Source organism: Copidosoma floridanum, unplaced genomic scaffold (assembly GCF_036245765.1).
Source record: "Copidosoma floridanum isolate Cflo_tuat_1 unplaced genomic scaffold, Cflo_Japanese_pri ptg000006l, whole genome shotgun sequence".
Taxonomy (NCBI): Eukaryota; Metazoa; Arthropoda; class Insecta; order Hymenoptera; family Encyrtidae; genus Copidosoma; species Copidosoma floridanum.
The window spans coordinates 25,695,317-25,718,330 of NW_028321883.1; the positions used below are offsets into that span (position 1 = coordinate 25,695,317).

Sequence of the window (23,014 nt, forward strand, 5' to 3'; positions counted from 1 at the left end):
TTGGGGGGGGGGGGGGGGACAATTAGCGCGAGCGCGAAACAAACAAGCTTGCGACGTAACACGCGTGACGCAGTGGTACTTTTTTTTCATACCAGCTTTCGAGAGCAGCGCAGAGATCTGCGTCCGCGAGACGACAACTGCGGACACATGCAGGTACTTTCTATACTCCCTCCGCTCGCCACCGAACGAGATCCGATACGAGTGATTAATGAACGCCTCGGGAATACAAGTACATACACCTACAGCGATGGCTCGAGCGCATACACACGTGATTTTGAACGTTTATGGACGCTGGTGATAAAATGGCCGCTACAAGAGATCGGTTCGCCTGAGTGCTTTTGATCATTAAGCCGATACAGTTATCGACTAATAGGAAAACTACGCGATCGAACGACTCTCGGGCCGATTTGCAATTTTACACTTGTTATGCCGATGCGGTTTATCTTTGAACGGGAGGGAAACAATGATTAGAGATTTTTCAAAAGCTGCTGTCACAATCGCGCGTATACGTTATAAGCCAAGGGACGATGAAGAAGAAGTATCATCTCGAGGAGAAGCGCGCGTATGTATAGGTATTATATATAGGAGGGAAAACTGGTTTCGCGCTATCTCGTCCGAGTAAGGTGTCCGAGAGAGCAATTGGCGTCTCTCCTCGCGCGCGCGTGATAATATACATCTCGAGTCCTCGCTACCGACGCTCGAAGCGAGCTGTACACCACTGTACTCCCTCGGCATGGATATATCCCCCATATGGATGCTCATGGGACTACCGGTGATGTCGAAAGGGGCCGCGAGCATTTTTTTCCCTCCTCCTTCCGCCGGTCCGGTGGTCAGGGGGACCCCTCGATCCACGTTCTTGAATTATGGCCCACGGGTCACTCGCAACACGCTTCGTCGTTTAACCCTCATACCGATCTCTCGGCGCGCATACTACGCGCGAGACAGGCAGAAACGAGAGAAGAAGCATTCCCGATGTGGCCGGCTTTTGTATTTCCGCGATGGGGGCGCGCTACCGCGAGAGAGAGAGAGAGGGGCCTTTTTCTCCCCGCCGGGGCCCTCTTTTTATCGGGCTCGCGCGATCGACGTGTACCTGCGCGTCGTACGCACACAAACGCGCGCCTCGTGTCGTCTCGCGCTCTTTCGGCCCCGCCGCTGGCACACAGGAAATAGTTATTCCGTCGATCCTCGCTTTCTGATTCCTCTCTCTCTCTCTCTCTCGCTGCTTCTGCTGCTGTCCCTTTTCTTCATCCTCGTTTTTTTTTATTTCCCTTCCCTTTCCTTCTTTGTTTTTGGACGCCTTTTTGATTCCTCGCTTCTGCTGCTTGTCGGTGTTCCTCTTTTCTCTCTTTTTTTTTTTTTTTTTTTTTTTCTTCGCTCCTCTGCCAAAGATGCACGATCCCCGAGAAGTTGTTCCTTTTCTTTTTTTTTTTTTTTTTCTTTACGCCAGAGTGTGTTCTTTTCCACGGTGTTTTTTGCAAAGAGATCCCTCGGAGGTGTCGATTTTGCTGCGGCGGATGGTTAATTCAGAGCTGACGGACGTTTGATTAATTCCCCGCTCTTAAAAGCCTTCCTTCCCTCTTTTTTTTTTTTTTTTTTTTTTTTTTTTTGCTCTCCCTTCTCTTTGTTCGCGTAATTGACTCCGGTCGGCTGATTTACCGCGCGTGCGTTCAACGCGAGGAGCTTCGCGGCAGCCAAGTATTGCAATAAAAAAAAACGTGAAGCTGAAAAAAATCTATGCAGGTTATCAACATCTTTAGTCAATATAAACGTGACAAGATTTGGACTCGATTGAATTTGTTGTCGTGTATATAGACTGGAAGCTCGTCTGGTAACAAAAGTCAACGTAGCTCAAACTTGCGACGCCAGTGTACCCTTAAACATGAGCACGCGTTGAAAAGTATCGCGTACAAATAGCACCGAGCCAATGTATCAGCGGCGAGAGCCAAGCGGAAACGTTTATGCCTCGCATTTGTCTCGCGTGTAACCATTTGACTTGCTGATCGTGAGAAAAAAAACGACTCCGATGCGACAGCCGCGCGCTTTTATTAGTATATTTTTAAACTGTGGGTATTATCTTTCAACCCGAATAATTGACCTTTCGAACGACGTGTACTGTGCAATTTCTACTTTTAATCGATGAAAAAAAAAAAAAAAAAAAAAAAAAGAACCATGTCGTAAAATCCATGATCACGGAACGTGGGAACAAAACAAGCACGAAAAAATACATATACACATCGAGAGACTCATAAATGAGTATACACGTAAGATTACAATTCCGGGAGCCGCAGAGAGTATGTATACGGACGCAGGGACAAAAGCCACCCGAGTCCATAAATTCGAGGATCAAACTGTCAAACAGCCCCGGCGATCTCGAAACCATCCCCCCCAAAAAGATACCCGGGGGGAGAGGGGTAAATGTTATAAATATTTGCCGTTGCAGTGGGGGGGGGGGGCTGGATTTTTCGACTCGTGTCCGAGACCGTGTTTACAGGCTCGCGTATTGCGCGCGAGAATGTATACCGCGTTGTGTTGCGGGTCGACCGAAGCATATTGCAGTGCAAACATTTCTAGGAGGGATGGAAAAGCGCGCGTGTGTGCACACTCTAATCTATCTGGGCTGTCCCGTTTGATGCGGAATTAATGAGGGGGGGGGGGAGAGAAAGGGCGAGAGTATCGTCGAAAAAAGCGCGAGAACCTTTCAGTGCCACGCAGCTGCACCTATTTACTGAGTTGTGTGCAAGGGCTCGCCGTGCTTTTTGCGTTCGACGTTGACTCGTGCGTGCTTAAATTGCGCGTTGGGCTTATTTATGTTTCGAGTCATTTTTGTGACATTTCCAAAAAATATGGTAGTTAGGAACCAGAACAGATATCAAACTTGTATTAACTATATTTATAATTTAGGCTTACTTAGGTTCAAGGTTCCATCATAGTTCGAGTCTTGATCTCTTGTTCATGAGAACACGAGACTAATCTTTAGCGACGGAACTGTACTCGGTGCTGTTACATGTAAGATTTTCTTGTGCATTAATTGATTATAAAGTAAAAGTAATGCATATTACCATGTAGCTATAGCGTATCAGATATATCATTTTGTTTTGTTCGTAGGTAAAGTGTTGTCCTGATAATACGTTGATTATAAATGAATGGACTTTAAGAGAATCGTGTCGGAGTATTGAATTAACTTTAACGATTGCTTCATAAAAAAGCGTTGAATCTTTAAGGCCGATGAATAAGTGAGATTAATTTACAAATGTCAAGTTTGCTCAACTGCGTCAACGACACGGTCTCTGACGTTCATTAACATTTTAAGATTATTTGTACCATTTTCACTTTCGTGCGAAATGTCATATTTTTCAACGAAGCAAAAAATAAAACAATGAAAATAATTGAGGAAAAAAAAAAGAAACGTTGATTAAAGACAATTTCATTAGCAACACTGTTTTGCTTTCAAACTGACGTTATTCGGATAAGATATGCCAGCCTCTCCTGACGTCTTGTTTCAATTCACTCTTTAATACGCTCTCGCTTATCGTGTATTTTTTATTTCGTTCTCAGTGATATGCAGAGTCTACAATTCGCAAAATGGCATCGCCACTGTATTGTTCGCGTGCTCTTGAATTTTTCTAGAATCATCTGTAACCCTGTTACTTTTTTTTTTTCGGGGGAGCACAAGTCAAAAAGTGTGAAAACATCAATACATCTAATCAAGTGCGCCTCGCACGGACGGAAAATTTGTAAACACTTGCGCAAGCCAAATAAAATAAGTACGGCCTCCCCAATATACACTCAGAGGAGACGATTCTCGCAACGAGCGGAGACAAAGTCGTTGTTGGCCCGTTATCTAAATGAGCACGATGTATAACAAAATATACGCACGATAGCGCGCAAAAGACGCAAGAAACATTCAATCGACTAGTGTTTCTCTCGAACACTGTACTTAATCGCGGCGGGCAAAAAAAAAAAAACGAACAGAATTCACGTACGTCAATGTCTCTGTATGTACATACGCTCTCCTCTCGCCGCATCGGTCATCCAAGCGTGCAAAGGAACATATTAACAGATAAAGCGCCTCCGTGTATTAACATCCTTTCTTTGTCTCTTTCTTCGGCGCCTTATCATCGCGTGTGTTCTTGCGAATGCAATTGAATTAAAAAACCCCTCCCCCGCGATGCTCGAATCGTCGAAATTGTGACGTGACACATTTCCGAAACAGCGAGCGATCGCGACGGTGTTTGACATTGTTTTTTTTTTTTTTTTTTTTTTTTTTTTTACGATTAAACAACAAAAAGGTGACGCGTGCACGAGTACGTATACTTATAACATGTAACACAGAAGCATAATCCAAAGACACGTAACGCGGCCCCGAGAAACAAAAAGGAAACGTCCATCAAAGAGACAATGCACCCGAGACAAAAAAGAGGGGCAAATAATTAATTGCTCCTCAATCGGAGGGATCACGTGTCTTTGAACACCGCGAAAATGAATTTAAAACACCAGTAGAGGGAAGGGCGCCTTATACAGCCGAACAATGCCAATACACACCTCGTTCCCATATTTGGTCACATTAGCTTACCTCCTTCGATTTACGCATACACATACATGTACCAACCTGTAATCCAAAAACATCACGCAGCAGCGGATTACCTCGTCGCTCGTTCTCCTTACAACAATGTCACATGTATATGTATATATAATGTATGTATCGCATAGAGACACACAAACGAAGTAACGAACGACCGAATGAATATTCACTCGACGAAGAGTCAAATAAGTATTATGTAGATGTAATCATGCGTATATGTATACATGTATAGGAGCCGCGCATCCGTCCTCGGGTTGAATTGCCGGATATGCGCGCCTGCCTATAATGCAAAACCGGCCGATTCGTCGACGACGGCTAAATCGTTCTCGGCCACCGTGATGTGTATATATATATGCTCGTACATCGTAGTATACAAACCGAGAGATACATTGACTCTCCGCGGAGGAGTAATAACCCCTGCTAACCCCTCTCGTCTTGTCCTTACCTCTATATCGTATATATATATATAAATGTACATATTTTATGGAAAATCCGATGCTTTTGTTCCTCAGCCGCAGTTAACAAGCAGATGATTAATCTTTTATCTTCGTTGTGTGTGTTTCAGTGCCCCGTGACAGTGAGCTCGTCGTCCGTAGCACCATCGTCGTCGGCGTCGCCGGGTTCCGGCTTGCTGCTGAGCCCCTCGTCGTCCCTGCAGCTGAGTGCCGGCGGCGGTGGTGGGACCCCCTCGTCGAGCATCACGACGCTGCCAACCCCACCGTCCTCCTCGTCGTCGTCCTCGGTAGCGGCTCACCATCACCCGCTCGGGGTAAGAATGGCAGTGACGAGCGCGGTGGTAAGGCCGCCCGGTGGCAGCCCGTCGGCCGTCGCCTCGGTCAGTCCGGCGTCGCACCAGAGCGGCGGCAGCGGTCCGAACAACAACAACAACAGTGGCTCGGGGGGCGGGGCAGGGTCGCAGCAGCCGGGCAGGTGTTGCGACACGGGCAGGCCCATATTCACGGATCCGTTGACAGGGCAGACGGTGTGCTCGTGCCAGTACGAGCTCTTAGGGGGCTACCAGAGGCTCGGGGCCATACCCACGGCCGCGCTATCGATGTACAGCGCGCCTTACGCAGCGGCTGCGGCTGCCGCTGCCAGCGAGGGCATGGCTGCGTATTTTCCCGGCCTCGGGGCCGAGCAGGCGCCCTTTTACACGTCCACGGTGAGTTTTATTCCTTCCTTTTTTTTTTTTTTTTTTCAACGATTGATTGTTGCACCGAAACAGAGTCTCGTTGCAACAACTCGGTGAAGGGGGTGGTAAATCTGTCCGTCGCGCACGGGGTTTCCACTCATCGGGCTTCCGGATTCTTGTACAGGTGTGCGTGCACGTACAGCGAATCATGCAAAAGCTCTCCCATTTTTTTTCTCTCTCTCTCGTCACAATGAGCACACTCCAATGCCCTGTACTGTATACAACTATACATCGATACGCGCACGAGACGTGTAATTGGAAACGTGATTAAAACCTGGGAAGAACGTGTATTATATGTATACCTACTTTTTTTTTTTTTTTTTTTTTTTTTTTTTTTCTTTCAATGTTCAATTATACAAAAGTAATCTCGACTAGAGCCATTCTCGGATCGTAGCAGTAAACGTGTAGTGCAGTAGACCACACAAAGCGCGCCGAAACAAGCGAGTTACGCACGGGAGCTGTGAGAGAGAGAGAGACGGAGGGATCCAATGGGCACACATCGCCTCGTAGATCCATTATGAATCCGGGCAGAGTGCCTGTACGTATAAAGGCGGAAAGTGACTTTTTTTTTTCTTTTTTTTTTTTTTTTGCTCCGAGAGCTCGTTACCTCAAATTTACGAGAAGACGTCGGGGCTCTCGTCTCATTTTTAGATTCGACGTTTCGTTTTTTCCTCCCCGTCGCGAATAAGAGATCGACGGACAGATGTATACGCGGGCACGCGCAGCTGACGATCATCTCCATTGAATTTCATATCGATAAAACCCCGAGAGAGAGAGAGCATGGGAACCCGGTTTGCCGGCACAAATTGCCCGAGTCTTCCTTCGGGGCTGCCCCGTTTCTCCCTCCCTCGACTTAATTGAGACAGTGGTCGAGCTATATATACAAATGTCACGAGCCAGTGCACGACGAAATTTTCATTTCAGGCTGCCGGTCTCGAGTTGAAGGAGAACCTCGGCGCCGGAGCGGCCGCGGCCTGGCCCTATCCGTCGGTCTACCATCCCTACGACGCAGCGTTCGCCGGCTACCCCTTCAACGGGTGAGTGTTACTTATATACCTCTCCTATACATAAATGTGTACGTGTGTTAAAACACGGGCCGTTATCGCGTCAGGGACAAGTTTTTACACGTTTACGAAACCGATACAAGACAAAGAAAAAAAAAAAAAAAAAAAAAAAAAAATTCATCCTGGGAGCTGAGTTATCGCGAGCTTGGAAGTGCATCGCAGCTTCGGGCTCGCTCGTTTGTTATTATGATTATTATACTTTTATCAGTCTTCCGAGGGCAGAGAGGGTGGAGGGGAGAAAATAATTAACTCATCGTAAATCAATTTGCATGATTGTTACTCTGCTCCGTGAACAACGTGATAGGAAGGGGGTGGGGTGGAGAGAAAGATATTGGGGAGAAAAAGAAAAACAATTAACGTCAGTGCATGCGCTGCGCGGATTTCGATAAAAGGGAGGCACGCGTTGATTATAACTTTGCTTCTTACGATGTCTTGCGAAATGTTGAGTTTCAAAGGCAAAACCTTGATCTTCTTTCTTTCTTTTTTTTTTATTATTACTTTGTGGGTGTTTCTTTTTTTTTTTTTTTTTTTTTTTTTTGGAAAACATTTCTAATCGTGTATAGAAAAATAAAAGTTAGCGTCGAAAGCGACGGTGAGTACATTTGTCGATTTATTGTGTTGATAAAACAAGAGAGAGGCTTTGGCACATCGTAAAGTGTACATTACAGGCATCGTTGCGAGGAGTTTGAGAAATTTTATTCCCTGTGGCTCTTCGCCTTTGCTTCTCTTATATACATGGTGTAGGTACATAAAAGCAGCTCCGAACATTGAAAATGTCGTGGGTCACTGAATTGATAATTTTAATGTCCCGATTAAATGTGCCGAGCCAAAGGGGATTAGACAAAACACGCGTACACACGCGAGGGAGAGTGTTTTGTAACTGCACGGCCATCGTATCGTCGTATACGATTTGTGAGGAGAACATCAAATTCACATGTGTACGCGAGTGTGCGTCCGTATATGCACACAAGCATCCGAGACGAGCAGATTGCGGCGCCAGCTTGTTTTTTTTTTCTTCTTCTGTACGTGACGCTAAAACGTTGCTAATAAGCCTTATCGACGTGCTTGTTGACACTGAGTTATATTTGTCCGATCGCTGTGCCTTTTTTTTTTTTTTTTTAATTGATCGGCAATCGTGAGTACGAATGGTCTTACATTGAGACATATACGTATGTATTTTTTTCACAAGTACGGAACAACTCGTCAGTTTCGCAAGTCATGTAGAGTATGAGAAAAAAAGAAAAATCAATTTTTCTCATCGTCAGGCTCCATTTGCCGATGAAATATTCATGCGGATCGGCTCGAGTCTTTTATCGAAATGGAATCGACGCGAAACAACTTACGCGCATCAGCCTCGATCTCCTTCCCCCCCCCTTTTGTAAAAACGACGCATATGTCACGAGAGCCGATAACGCGAACGAGCTCCCTCGCGGCACATAAACATTCCAATAAATTAGCGCTCAGCTGACCCGCGACTCGTCACCTCGGCGACAACGGCTGCTCTTCTCTCGCTTGCATGCACAATCGGTAATGACGCGAAATGGTGACAGCAGCGCGTGTTTGCTCGATCGGGACGAGGGAGGAGAAAAAAACCCAGAGGCCATCGGATAATGCGAGACCGCTACATCATTATTTTCACTATTTTCTGCCGATCTTCGTGAATTTACTAAATTGTCGATAAGCACAGGCCGCGTGACCACGAATAATCGAGTTATATGGCACGCGCGATGTAGGTATACACGTGACGGGAAAAGTCGGAGCTCGTTTGCACCTTGTGTACACGGCGGCGCGACAACGGGATGCTATATATACGAGCAAGCTGTACCGCGGGCGAGTCGCTTCCGTGCATACGTAAGGGAAAGAAAAAAAAAAAAAAAAAAAAAAAGGAAGCGCAAAGAGCACACAGGTATACCTCGAGGAAAAATATATGATAACAGTGTCGTAAGTCGTCGTCGCGGCACGCGCGCCGGAAGTGCGTCAACTGCGGCACGGGACTTCGATCCCGACAGCAAAGTAGCTTCATGCCCTTACAATACATAGGTACCTACCCTCGTACGTGACTCGGGGAACAGTGCGTCCTCTATTTTCCGCCGGACGCTCGGTGATTTCGAATTATCCCCATGTGTGTTACCTGTAGCACCGGTGAACGACAAAGCTCATCGATTGGTACGCGTGTCCCCTGAGATTTTTCTTTTGTTGCACGAGCCTTTGATACGAGATAACTTTGGTATATACATAATAATCTACTCACTACAATACGTGACCTCTCGATGTTTAAACCACGTATACTTTTATCGCTCGTCTCAAATACTTCATGTACGTGCTGGAGACGGAAATTAATTACGCAACGAGCCAACCACTCGCTCATCGCGTGATCCTCGTGTTTTCGACAGTTTAGGTTTCACAGAAACATCACACGTCTCGCGCAACATCTCTGGTTTGACTTTTTTTTTTTTTTTTTTACATATACATCGCAGGCGTTCGTTGATTCCCAATGAGGAGGCGATAATTAATTAACCCGAGGCCATGCTTATTGCGTTCGCTCCCCTTTCATTCAAGAAACAATAACCTGGCGCTTTCGCGCGATTATTTTCCCCCTCGCCATCGTCCCTCTGATGCGTGAATTTACACAAAGTGAGTCTCCCGAGCACCGATCGTTTATCTTAATGTGCCTCTGAATTCTCTCTCTTGCTTTAGCTTTCGTGGTCGTGCAAATCAATGACTCGCGTGCAATCATTGTCGCGGTTTTTCGTGATTTCTCATTGACTCGGGGACTCCGCAAAGAGAAGGCCTTTTTTTCCAAAAAAAAGTGGTGACTCGCATTGCACTGTGACGGAGTAGTCCGGAATGACGAAAAGATGAACTACTACTACTACAGTCGTATATTAAAAAAAAACTCGAACGTTGGCTCAGATAGAGCTTTTCTCCAGCTCGCAAGCACAGAGTTCTATGGCGAAATGACCGATCAAGTACAGTCTATACACCATCGTCTCTATTCTCGACGCACATCGTCTCGAGAAAAAAAAAAAAATAAAATAACACACGCGCGCGCAGTATATATACGCAAACAGCGTCGGGTTAACGGTTCGGCCTTTCCGGACTTGCGGCCCTGCTGCTTCCGGAGGACATATAGGGTATACACGGAGACAATGGGCGCGTTACAGTACAAGCATGCATATGTAGAGGCGAGATCGCGGGTATGGAAGCTCACGTATTTAATAAGCGTGTCCCCATGTGTATACATATACAAGTTGGCTGTGATACCTACTTGTGTATACACGCATACTTGTGCTACGTATGTATGTCGCCGCTGTATTATAACGATTGTCGCACGTGAGCGGATTCGACGATTACCCGTGCCTTAGTCATCGTCGTGTGGATTTGGTGCGTTGTATGTATACCTAGTCTCCGCGTAGCCGAAGGAAGTCCGACGAGGGGTATGTGGATCAGGGCTTTATTCTTCGTATCGTACGGGTAAAAAAAAAAAAAGGAAATCAAGGATGATTTTTTTGTTTTCGTGGATCGAAAGTTACGGATTTTCCAGCCTCGCACTTTCGAGCCGGGGATATAATTTATATTTATCCGTGTGTATAGAGACGAAGGAAAAAAAGGGCATCGGTGGAGTTATATCGAGTTCATAAACCAGTAGCGTTCGGTGTGTACGTATATATATATACATTATGATTCCCGAGAGCCGTAGATTATCGCGCGGCGCGTAACACGTGTATTTATTCGAATTAATTGATTCGATTAGAATGCTAATTCCCGGCTTAATTAATTTTTGCTTTTAGCGAAATCGAGACGTCGGTGATTTCTTTTTTTTCTCCCATGCACAGCCGTAGAGTTATTTACAAGCAGCTGAATGATGGAAAACCGGGTTTTTATACATACTCTCTCTCTCTCTCCGTGTGTCATCGTCGCAGAAACAACAAGCTCGGAGAGCCGGTTTTCTCGAGTACAGTGCACACACGTACACATATGTAATATGCAAGTGTTCTCAGGCGCGACGCCTATTGGGAGTGTCCGTCCGACTCGCGATTAGAAATCACTGCAACTGCGGTGTGTACCATTGCGCGAAATGTTTTTTTTTGCCTCTCAAAGCGCGTGAAAGCCATCCGTATAGGTTGCGTAAAAAAAAAAAAATCGACATTTTCTGTGTCCACTTTGGGATGGCTTTCGAAATTGTTGCCAAAGTATATATATGAACAATAGTCGGCGAGAGAAAAAAAAAAAAAAAAAAAAAAGGCAAACAGCATTAGCGCCCCTACGTAAAAGCCCCGGTGTTGGTTAACAACAAATCGCTTGTTTACAACACCGATGAATCACCCTCGTTACTGCTAATGGCCGCACGCGAGTATATATGCCCACACGGGCTCGGATATTAAATATTCGCGGCGAGGCCTCGACTAAAATTTCCTCACCGCCGCCACTGCACACACCAGGCAAATAGTTTCCATTTTCCAATCCAACACGTACACCCATACGAGTATAGAAGCGCGGTCGTAAACATTTAAAGACGCCGTATAACACAGCTTCTCTCTCTCTCTCTCATAGAGTTTTCGCTCGCGTGTACATACATATATTCGAGGGCACCGCACATATATAGACGAGTTTGCACGGCCGGCCTTTTTTGCGCAATCTCGAATTCCTTTCGCGAGCAGAGAGTAAATGCGCTCGTCAAGTGCAGCTCCGCACCGAGAAATGGCTGCGAGATGTCGTGTGATTCCAATCCTCCAGAGCGACGGTACATATTTCGACACTCGAATCCAATGGGTGTCCTATCCGAGTAATTGTACATCCAAACCCCACGTTAGAGAACAAAACAATTCATTACGAACATTGCGAGTATAGGTATAATATACGGTTGTATGGACACGCGATGCGCATAATGCCGGGAGGGCACGCAATGTCCATCATACACAAAGCCTTTACTCACCCGTACCAATTTACCAATGAAAAACAATCGACTTCTCATAGCTTTTCCTCCAAAGCGTTCATATAATATATAGAAGCAACGACTGGTTTTTTTCATTTTGACTCGCCTTCACGCCGTTAACCATCATCGGAGAGAGAAGGAAGACGTCCGTGTTGCTCGCACGGATAACGACGCCGTCGACAAGCTGTAGGGGGAAAAAAAAAAAAAAAAAAAGGATTCCTCGTAAAGTTCCCATGGCCTCGTCATCCGCCGCTTAAGCCATACTTCCAAAACTCGAGGTGTATTATATACTTTGTGTATACAACAACGAGATAGGCTTGTGAACGATTCACAAGCTGATACTTACGTATACACGTCTCTGTTGCGGGGTGTGTACTGCAGGGGGAAGGGGACGGGCGTGTGTGTGTGTACAGCGCGGGGAAAGTTTTTCAAAGAGTCGTTAAGGCGAGATTAAGAACACGAGGATCGAGAGAGGCGCGAGGGTCTGTGCCTTGTTAAGAGAGAGAAACGCCCCCCGAGGGGCCTCATGGGGCCGAAAACGGAGGAGGAGGAGGAGAGGCGTCAAGTCAGGCAGGAGGGCCGCAGTTAAAATAAAGACGCGCTAATGCGTGGCGCCTATTGAGAGCCGTTGTTGTTGTTGTTTGGGAGATGTTTGTCGTATTTTTTCCTTCCTTCCTTTTCCGTTTACGCGTACATTTGTGTGAGAGGCTGTGTCAAACGCGTGTCATTTCTGGGTCTATTTATACGCGCCTGTATCCACTGGGTGGAAAACATTTTCCCACAAATGCATGGGATTCGGTGCGCGTGTAGCACTGGAAAGTAAAAGAGGTTGCGATTAAAAAAAAAAAAATAAAAAAAGAAAAATACAGTAGGACCGACGAGCTGTTATACTTTTTACCCGAGAAGCTCTGCTCGAGGGCTCCGTTCCTCGTAAAAAGATACACACATAGTCTCACTCCTTTTGGATTTTTCGCGTGTAAAAAAGATGGTGACAAAAAAAGCGCATCTGGTCTCTGCACGCGTACACGTGTACATAACGTATAAGTATATGTCGTACGAAACACTGGTATACACGGGCTCTAATGACGGCGCGACGGGAAAAGAGAGGAGGAGAGAGAGAGAGACAGAGAGGAGGAAAGCGTTAGGATGATGTACGGGCATTTAATGACCCGGTTATCCCTACCAAAAGAGGAGGCAAGAGCGGGGGGGGAGGGGGTTGGATGTCCCTTTTTGTGTCACTGCAGCGGCGGCAGGAGGCAGTGACGAGCCAGCGAGTGATCCCCCGAAGGGTTAGAGTCGAAAAAACTATCTGGAAAGCCGCTTAACTTACGGCGCGACACGTATAGCCTCTTGGGCTTTTGATCTTCAACTGGCGGACGCCTTTCCGGAATTTTTTCCCGGAAAAGATTACCAGCCGAGGGTCAATGATTTTTTTTTTTTTTTTTTCCTTTTTCTTGTCACGGCCCGAGGGTATAATAATAATGACACACGAAAATTCGTGCCCGTAACTTTTTAGGTGGAATTAATCATCGTATACTCTCAAGTTGTCCCCTGCATGTAAAATAAAAAAAAATAAATAAAAACTGTGGATTCAGTATACACAAAGCTTAATGAATTAATCACACGTACATCGCGCGCAAACAAACAATCAAACACTAGTCCACGTATACAATCGGCAAGAGCTCGCATACCTCGAGTTTTCCCCGGGATAGCTATCACACGTTTTTCATCGTAATTTTATTCATCGATTCAAGAATCAAAATTCCCGACAATCCGCGGAAACGCGAATATCACGGCTTCGCGCTCTCGTGTAACGGGTATACAACCACAAGCACCGATGTATACACATATACAACACGAGCGATTTTCGATTCTCTCGCTTCCACACCGCGTACATTATACACGACGGCGCGTATACCCCTTTCCTCCCCATGTATATTATAAACAATACGATGCAAATCCCGGGAGGCGAAACGGGGAAGGGGTCAGCCAACGTCGAAATCCCGTACAATTATTAACGACCGCGCTAGGTATGTAACAACGAGTTATACTCCATCCCTCTCTCCACCAAAATTGTATTTACCTATACAGCGTTCGAGCGATTACATGTATGAGCATCGCACACATAGGCGTGGATATTTTATTGTACGCATAGTCGAGGTTGTATTGGGGATTTGACACGGGGGCGTGGCTTGGTCAATTTTGTGGTTACGCGCAGACATATTGCACGGTCGTCCAATCGGATGGTAGCTCGACGCACCTAAGGGTAGTTCTTGCAAAACTTACCCGCGAGCGAGTGGTCGGTGTCAAACTCCCGTAATAATGCGTTTTAAATGTTATTACCACCCCCCTACCCCCAATCACTACGAGGAAGTGTTTCAACGGTTAGTTGTTCCAACCACCGAAAAATTATTAACGACGGCTAAAAATGTCCAACTAACCGTTTACCGATCGTATCGGCTGAATGTTGTTTTTCTTCACGTCGATGTTTGTATTTAAAATACTTTAAAACCGTTGTGCCCAAACGTGTTGCAAAAGTGTTGAAAATAGAAAGAGCCACGGCTCCGATGGTTATTAAAGTATAAGTGATCGCGCGGGCGCCAGATTTAGGTCCTCTGATTTACGCGCTCGGCCCCCGGAGGTATACACTTGTGTGATACAAGTCGCCAATGTATACATATCTTTTATATAGTACGGAGCTGTGGCGATTCGGCCAGAATTTCGAAACGACCGAGAGCATCGCGTTAACAGCTCTGTTCCGACGCCCGAAAATTTAATTAACCATCTCGCATACACCGTTTTTGGCGTTAAATTAAAATCTCATAAGAAATCAGTATTACCTCTACGAACATAATTTTTACCACCATCTCGTACTCGCGAGTGATGTCTTCTCGGCTCTGGTCCCGTTATTTATAAACTATGCACGTATACGTATATTTAAAAACGCTCCTTCTAGTTTGAGTTAAAAAAAAAACCACGTATATCTTCCTCGGTCGGATGGGGAGACACTGCGCTTGTTAATTTATTTTTCCCCGACGTTCGCGAAATACACGCTAAATTGATTATAGCTCGGTTTGTTCGGATAAGTAAATTGTCGTTGGCTCTTGTACCTCATTTTTTTTTTTTTTTTGTTAACAAACAATTAAGTAAGTATAATGTACTCGGGTTACACGGAAATAATTTCCGAGGGACATCAAGACAGATAGCGTAATAATGCTAATGGATTTTATATCTGTTTTTTTTTTTTACAACTCAATTGTACGCCGCGGTTGAAGCGATTAGCCGCGTGTTTAGTGTATACTTTGAATGACTCAACATGTATATAGATTTCCGTCGATTCTATTGGACTTGACGATCGTTGTGCTACACAAGACGCGTATATATTAAATATACGATACTTTATACTCTTCAAAGGAACCGGAGCGAGATACCCCTTTCACCCTTCAAAAAGATGTGACGAAGCGTGCGATTTTATAGTCATCCTCGATAGAGGGCAGTATCATTCGTCGCAGCATCCAGCCAATGCGAGGGGGTAAAAAGTGCGTACACGCGTAGCCGACGGCGTGGCTTCACACCTGATTAACCCCGAGAGCCTCGCCCTTTCGCGCACGCATTGTACATGGATGTAAGGGAGATAAAGGATTGCGAATTTAAAAAAAGCAGGCCACCCGGCACCGGTTAATATCGCGCATGCGCGAGCAATGTTCACGGAAGCGTGTACAGATGAAATAGAAAAAAAAAAAGAAAAAAAGAAAAAATGTGTGTATTATATGCATATACACATGTAGGTATACCTAAGAACGAGAATCGCAGAGAGAAGGTGATACGCCGCGCTCCAGTACTGTAATATCAAGATGGCGGCGTCGTCTAATTACGTGTACAGGATATACCTACCTGCCTACATGTAATGTATCCAATTACACGTATACGGTATACAGAAGTAAAAACAGGCAACGCGAGAGAAAGAGGGAGAAAGTCCGGGAACGGCGTTTAATGTCTTCCTCATGACGACGAGATGCCGGGGAAAATCACCTTATCCGAGCCAACATCGGCATCCAAATTTAACTGATATTCCGTTTAATTTTCGCTTGCATCATTCGAGCCGACGGCGCGGAAAAGTAAAAGCTCGTAAAATCAAGCCGGTATATGGGTATGCGCCTTATTTGCACAAAACGCATTAAACACGAGTACGCGTATATATGTATATTTATACTCGTCCACCATCACCAGGACGCGCACATCGGGTCTCGCTCGCTCGGATAAGAAGAAAAAAAAGGGAGGGTCCAACGTGTATACACATACGCATCAGCAGCCCTTAGGTTTGGGGTCCCCGCGAGCGTGCACTAATGAGGGGCGGGCAGAAAGAGAGAGACCCCGAAAAACACACCTGCCTCGCTTTACTCCCATAATACACATCCACACGGCGCTTTCGTTTTCCCGTCGGCTTTTATTTATGTGTACCCATATACGCGCACTCAACGTCTAAGCGGTTGGCTCGCCTCTATATACTTCTATATGAGGCTTACGAGTATTGGCCAGCTACCATCCCTCCTCTCTTTTAACTTTGTTATTATTACATTAGGATGTATATATAACATGGCGGCTATGGATACGGGATGTGTGTGTGTGTGTGTAGCGGAGGAACCGCGTGTAATGGATAGTTGATGGCCGAGCGTTGAATTAAACGTGAAAAAGGAACCGGGGGATCTTTTGTTCCATCCCCGTTGCATCGTAATTGATGGGCGAGTTACCTTTTTTTTTTTTTTTCTCATGTGCATTGAATTAATTTCAATTAATGTAACGGACCGTGTATATGTAAATTTTTTTCACCACTCAACAGGGGTTTCCTTTTTTTAACGAAAAGTCTCCGTTATTTAAAACGTGACGTTTTTTCGGTCCCTCCCTCGTGCCGAATCCACTGCCGTGTTTTCTCGCTTTTTTTGTGCTATCACTGCCGAGCATGGGCATATTATTAGGAAATGGCTGGCTCAGCTTTGGCTTAATGGATCTCGGACGGCAATAAAATCGGCTGCCTTTGCGCTCTCGACACTCGGATTTTATGTCGCTAGATACAACCGAGTGCTTGTTTTTTTACCCCCTCTCTAAAAAGTAATAACGCGTTATCATGATTACAACTGCGAGGGAAAAAAAAAAGAGACGTGCTTTGTTTTGTCGAATTGTGTATACGTGTCGCGTGCTGTGGGCTTGTAAGCGTTTATCGCCAGATGAGTTTTGGCGTTGAATTTGACACTCGTCCTAGTTTACTTTTGAAGCACCAATCGGAAACATCATGGTAGTGAGAGAGAAAATAAAATTAAAAAATCCAACGCGATTTAATTGAAAAACAAGGTATAAATAACATACCAACCGCAGCTGTGTTTATCGGGCACTACACAAGCGACAAAGAACATTCCGAGCCGCCCCCCTCGTCACCCCATTATAACAATTATTCATCGTCTTATAGAAAAAAAAAAAGAAACAGTAGGTGTATATAGTACAGGACTCGGTTTCCATTTCCATGCAACAGCAGCAACCGCCATCGCTACACACTATACGCGGTAAGCCATCCGCACTGTAGTAGCGGCGGCGCGTTTTGATCTCTCGCGCGAGTATACCGCGGCAACGAGGTGAGTAGCGGCATTGGGAGGGGGGGGGAGCGAAAGGTAATCGGCGCTTATCAGTTTCCCACAGTCCGCCGCCGGTAATTGTCTGAATCACGTCCGAACAGCGTTCATCGATTAACGATACAAATTATCGGCAGGCAGTTCTCGCTTCGTATACAGGTATTATTGTGTGTGTGTGTGTGTTTTACGGCTCTCGGTTGAGAAATGTAGCGTCCTTCGAACGACTGCTCGGATCAGTTATTATGCACGCCCGTTGTCTCCAAGTGTATAATATACGGATTTGTATGTAATTATATAAACTTTCGTTACATTGAGCTGACGTGTAGCGCTGAAATATATAAATCGCCATTTTCCGTAGATACAAACGATGAACCGTCATCCCTTCCCTAACTTGACTACCCCGCACGTATGGTTAAACCAATCAAAGTGTAGCCCTGTACGGCTGTGTTGTACATGGTAATCCAATAAGCGCAAAAGGCCCACGCTCTCGCAACTCGTTCCTTCGATCCTCTCATTTCTCTGTCGTGGGCATTTAGCTTACGGCCGATGGACATCGGAGTCAAGCTAGGACATCAAAAATCGCCGCCAGTTATAATATGTATATGATAATGCGCATGGGTATACCGACCACAGTCGGATGGCAAATGTAGCACGGGTGTGCCGAAACAAAGGAAAAGAAAGAGAGGGAACAGGAAGAGCACGGTCCGATTAGCAATCGCCATGGAAACACGAGCGCAGTGCCAGGAGAGAGAGAGAGAGAGTTGATGCGATCAGTTCACGCACGAGAGGAAAGGGGGGCTTCGACGAGGAGACGAGAGATAGATATGTACCGCTTATACATAATGCGGAGGACGAGAAAGACGCGTTTTATGCCACATATAGTATACTGCAAAAGGGAGAAAAAGAGAAAAGTTGTCTCCGGTAGGGATGAATCCGAGGGGGTGGGGAGTCAGCCGCGGCCGTGCATCAGAATTTAGAGTGGGACCGGAGAGAAGGGTATAGGGTAACAGCAGTTCGCGCTCTCTTTCTCTCTGCCATGGCTGTGTTATCATGAGAAACAAGCTTCCACTCTGATTTTTTAATCCGGTCCCCGCCACCGCGTCCTCTCTTCCCCCCCACCCGCTACTCGTCTGCTGAATTTGAAAATAACTGCAGAACGCCATTTGCGAGGAGCAAACAGACGGAGAGCAGGGAATTAAGCTGCCCTCCATACCCTATACCGTAGTGTCGGTCTCTCCTCTGCTTTTTCAACTCCTCTCTCTGCTACTCCTCTTTTTTCTCTTCCCGCTGCCTCCTCTCTTTTGTCTTTTCGTTCTCTTTGCGCGTATATACGCTACGCGAAATCGCTTTGGAGGATGGAAATTATCATCCTTTTGGTTTTGCCCCATCCAATCATGAATTTTTCGCTCCGCTCGTACGATCGTCAATTATTTACGTATACACAACCCCCGTCGGAGACCTCGTGAAAAATGAAACCCGCAAAGCGTGCGCTTCCGTCCGATCATTTATTTACAAAATCTGTAAATTAAAAAAAAAAAACATCTCATACGACGATTTTTTCAGTCAAATCGAAAATTTATGTGTATACATTTTCAAACGATGTCACTCCACTCGGTGTGAATAATCCACCCGAATCCTTGACCTGCTGGTGTATCATTATGTATATACACACATGGGGCGGGGCACTTCGGGACGTAGTAGGTGACAGTTTTATTAATTTTCCCGTATCTCGACGGCTGTCTGCAACGTTGGCCCTGAGTCCGCGACCCTTTTTTTTTTTTTTTTGTTTCTCCTAAGGCAGACACAGCACCGCGAAATCGTATGAGCTGTCAAGTATAAAAATGATCACGAAAGGAAAAAATGTTTGTGCTCGTATTGTTTTTAAAAACAACAACATCGTGCGATTTACAATTAAAAAAAAAAAAAAAAAACATAAAAGAGAGAGGGGGTGGCGAGGGGTGGACAAAAAAAAGGGGGAAAAATTTAATTCCGATCCCGTCGATTCAGCAGTTGTACCAAAGTTTAATCTTTGATAAGGGTTAGTCCCCCGGTAATGGGATATATACTCCTCCCTTTGGTCTACCTGTCTCCTCGAGATCGTCGTCGTCGTGCACACGCGCGGCGAAAGGGGAGATAGCTTAAACCGTTAGATAAGAGATCTAGCTCGCTCGGGGGGACCAAGGCGAGAGAGAGGCTTCTTCTATATCCAGCCGGAGCCCGAGTTTTATACGCCGGAGGCGTAACGAGCCGCGCGATTGGATAACTTTTCCGCCGAGGGAGCTTTCCTCGGCCGCTCTCTCCTCCCACCGGGCTCCCCTGGACCTTCCTCCAAGCGCGCGTTGCACTAGATTGCCTTTAGAATAAATAACGACAAATATAATGACTCGTAAGTGGCTAAACGTCGACAATTTGTCGTGTTTTTTTTTTTTTGTTTGCAGCTACGGTATGGACCTTAACGGGGCGAGGCGGAAAAACGCGACGCGCGAGACGACGAGCACGTTGAAGGCCTGGCTGAACGAGCACAAGAAAAACCCGTACCCGACCAAGGGCGAGAAGATCATGCTGGCGATAATAACGAAGATGACGTTGACGCAGGTCTCGACGTGGTTCGCCAATGCGAGGAGGCGCCTCAAGAAGGAGAACAAGATGACGTGGGAGCCGAGGAACAGGGTCGAGGATGAGGACAACAACAACGAGGACGACGACAGCGGGAGGAAGAGCGTCGACGAGAAGGACAGGCTCGGTGAGTTGCGTTGAGTTTTATATATTTTTTTTTTTTTTATAAAGCAAAAAAAGATTTGAAAATATTCAATTGAAATTTCATCTCTCTTTTGAGAAAAAGTTTAGAAAATTTCAATGAAATGGTAATCAATTCATAATATAAAAGACGTTTTCATCACGAATGGCTCATTAATAAATGTATAACAACCAAATTTTGATGAGGATGTTTAGTAAATAATCAGTTTGATTTACCATCAACTGCTATTTAATTTAATCGCAGCTCCATTTGGCCGTACAAGAAGTACAATATTCACGATTTCAAATGTGAAGGAGCATGATTGTTAGACACTATAAAAAATGTGTTTGTTATAACTATAGAGCTGGTTAAATAGTTGATGGGCCATTGATTTGGTTGTATTCCTAAAACTTTGACCAAAAATCTGAGATGTTAACACATCTTGGATTCCATGCTTCCGACGACTTGGTGTACAACAAATATAGCCTCATGACAAGCATCCGTTTGTTCTCTCGTTGCAGACTCAAAAGACTCGGGTACGGGCTCGAGCGAGGACGGCGAGCGAGGCGGGTCCGCCAGCCACAGGCTCGATCTCCTCCACGGAAGCGGCGGCCCGGGATCGGGCCCCGGCCGAACCGAGAGCGAGTGGAGCGAGTCCCGCGCGGACAGCGGGCCCGACAGTCCCGAGTGCCTCTACGACCAACGCGAGCCACCACCGAGGCACCTCCACCACCCGCTCCACCTGCAGCACCACCCGGCCTTCCTCACCGGCTCGTCGCCACACGGCCGCTTGACACGCCAGCCACCGTCGTCGCCCGACCACCACCAGCACCTCCACCACGCCCACCACCACCACCACCAGTCGATACCCCCGAGCACGAGCACCTCCGGGACGACGGGCACCGGCACGACCAAGCCCCGCATCTGGTCCCTCGCTGACATGGCCAGCAAAGACGCCGACCACCCCCACCAACAACCCAGTCCGAGTCCCCAGCAACAACTCCTCGGCTCGCCTTACGCTTCCTCCGGCGGCGGTGGGGCCAACCCTGGCGGCGGCAAGATCGTCAGTCCCCTGGCCAGCCGGCTACCACCCCACCACCCCCTTCACCCGGCCATGCACCCGGGCAGCCAGTTTGTGAGGCACCACCCGGACTTTTACCGGAACTTTTATGGCGGGCCCCACCTCGGCTCGGGCGACATGTCCCTGCTCGAGACGTACCAGAGGACCCTGGGCGGCCTCGGTGGAGTGATGCCACCGACCAGCGTGGCCCCGGGCCTACTCGCCTCCTCGTCGGGCGTCCAGGCCAGCCTCAAGGGCTTCTCGATCAACGGTGCCGGGACCCCGGGTGGCTCGGTCCTTCTGACTACGGCCTCGTCCGGGGTGTCGCCCTCGTCCTCGTCGACCGGCTCGTCCAACGGCTCGGACCAGTCGCCCGGCCTCGCGTCCACGGAGCTCAAGTCGCCCGGGCGCGTCTGATCGTAAAGCCGTTCCCCCTCGGCGGCTCCAGTGTGGCTGACAATAATGGTAATTTATATAAATAGCTGGAGGCTCTCGTTTAGCAATCGACCTAACAAACACTTGTAAATTACTGTACAGAAGTTATACATATTATATTATACGTCGGTATGACGCGTCGTATTGTCATCGAGGATATATATATATTACGTATAGGTTGTTTTTTGTGTTTTGTTGTGGTTCGCACATTCGAAATATCGCGAGCGACGACTTTTTATTATAAATACAAACAAATTCATATATTATATATTACATTAAAAGAAAGAAAAAAAAAAAAAAAACAAAAACAAAACAAAACACACGTATAAATAACTGTATATTCATTATCCACATTACTCTCTGTCTCTCGCGTTCCCGGCTGGGACTCGGTGCGTCGTGGATTTTTTTTTTTTTTTTTTCCCTCCCCCGTTTTTTTTTCCACGCTCGTCAAGCTCTTTCGTTCGGGTCGATCTCTGGAAAAAACGTTAACGCTCCTCCTCTTCGTTAGTTGAATTATTCGCGCTCGCGCGGCAGTTGGGAATTTGCCGGGTCTTTGGAAATTATATTTTTTCCCCCTCAAAGAAGCCACAACTTCGAATCAACGCTAACTTGTATATAATTATTATTATTATTATTGTTGTTGATATTATCGTTTGAAAGATTAACGTTCCATTAGGGTTTTCAGTATTAACGACGAGACGTGCAAATTCCCAATTGGCCGGAGGGTGCGGTTACGTAGTTGTGAATGGCACGAGCGACGTGCCATGCAATATTATGTATTTTCCTTGATCGATTCTAAATTGAAAAAAAAAAAAGAGAGACAAAAACTCTCCTTGAAGTCCTCAGCGTTTGAAGAGATTCAAGGAGAGAAGGGAATTAAAAAAAGTAATAATAATGATAAAATAAAGTTAATGAATAAAGTGAGAAAGACAAGCATGGATCAACGGTAATCGTGTATGTACCGTTGATGGTGCTCTGACATGATAAATGAACGAACGAAGACACATAAAAGTGACGACGATGATGGGAAAAAAATCTGATGAGTATCCATGACTCCAATTTTCGGATGGAACGATAACGAAAAAAAAAAAAAAAAAAAAAAGAAAAAAATGAGAAAAACAATAATTCACGATAAATATTGCGATACATAGGAAAAAAAACAAAAAACAAAAAAGAAACCCATATAAATACTATGCAAATACAAATATATTATAAATATTATATACATGATTGATTATTGATATTAATTTATGCGTTTGTAAATAGTAGTCAAAAGAATGAGTTAACAAATAATTGAGGAGAGGAAGAAAAAAAAAAGAAAATGTCGATGACGTCGAGAGTGGCACTGGTGGAAGAGTCGAGTGTCCGGCTCGTGCTCCCGGAC

The 23,014-nt window shown here is 45.9% G+C and overlaps 1 protein-coding gene across 1 annotated transcript in view; it reads left to right on the top strand.

Annotated features, from left to right (window-relative positions):
• The window catches only part of mirr (iroquois-class homeodomain protein mirror), a 36,518-nt gene extending 13,796 nt beyond the window's left edge, over positions 1-22,722 (top strand). The window contains exons 2-5 of the mRNA XM_089598298.1: positions 5,148-5,744; positions 6,699-6,811; positions 19,837-20,141; positions 20,657-22,722. Of these exons, the coding sequence (XP_089454424.1) occupies positions 5,148-5,744; positions 6,699-6,811; positions 19,837-20,141; positions 20,657-21,612 (1,971 nt within the window). The 3' untranslated portion in view covers positions 21,613-22,722. The remainder of the gene's footprint in view (positions 1-5,147; positions 5,745-6,698; positions 6,812-19,836; positions 20,142-20,656) is intronic.
• The last annotated feature ends 292 nt before the right edge of the window (positions 22,723-23,014 follow it).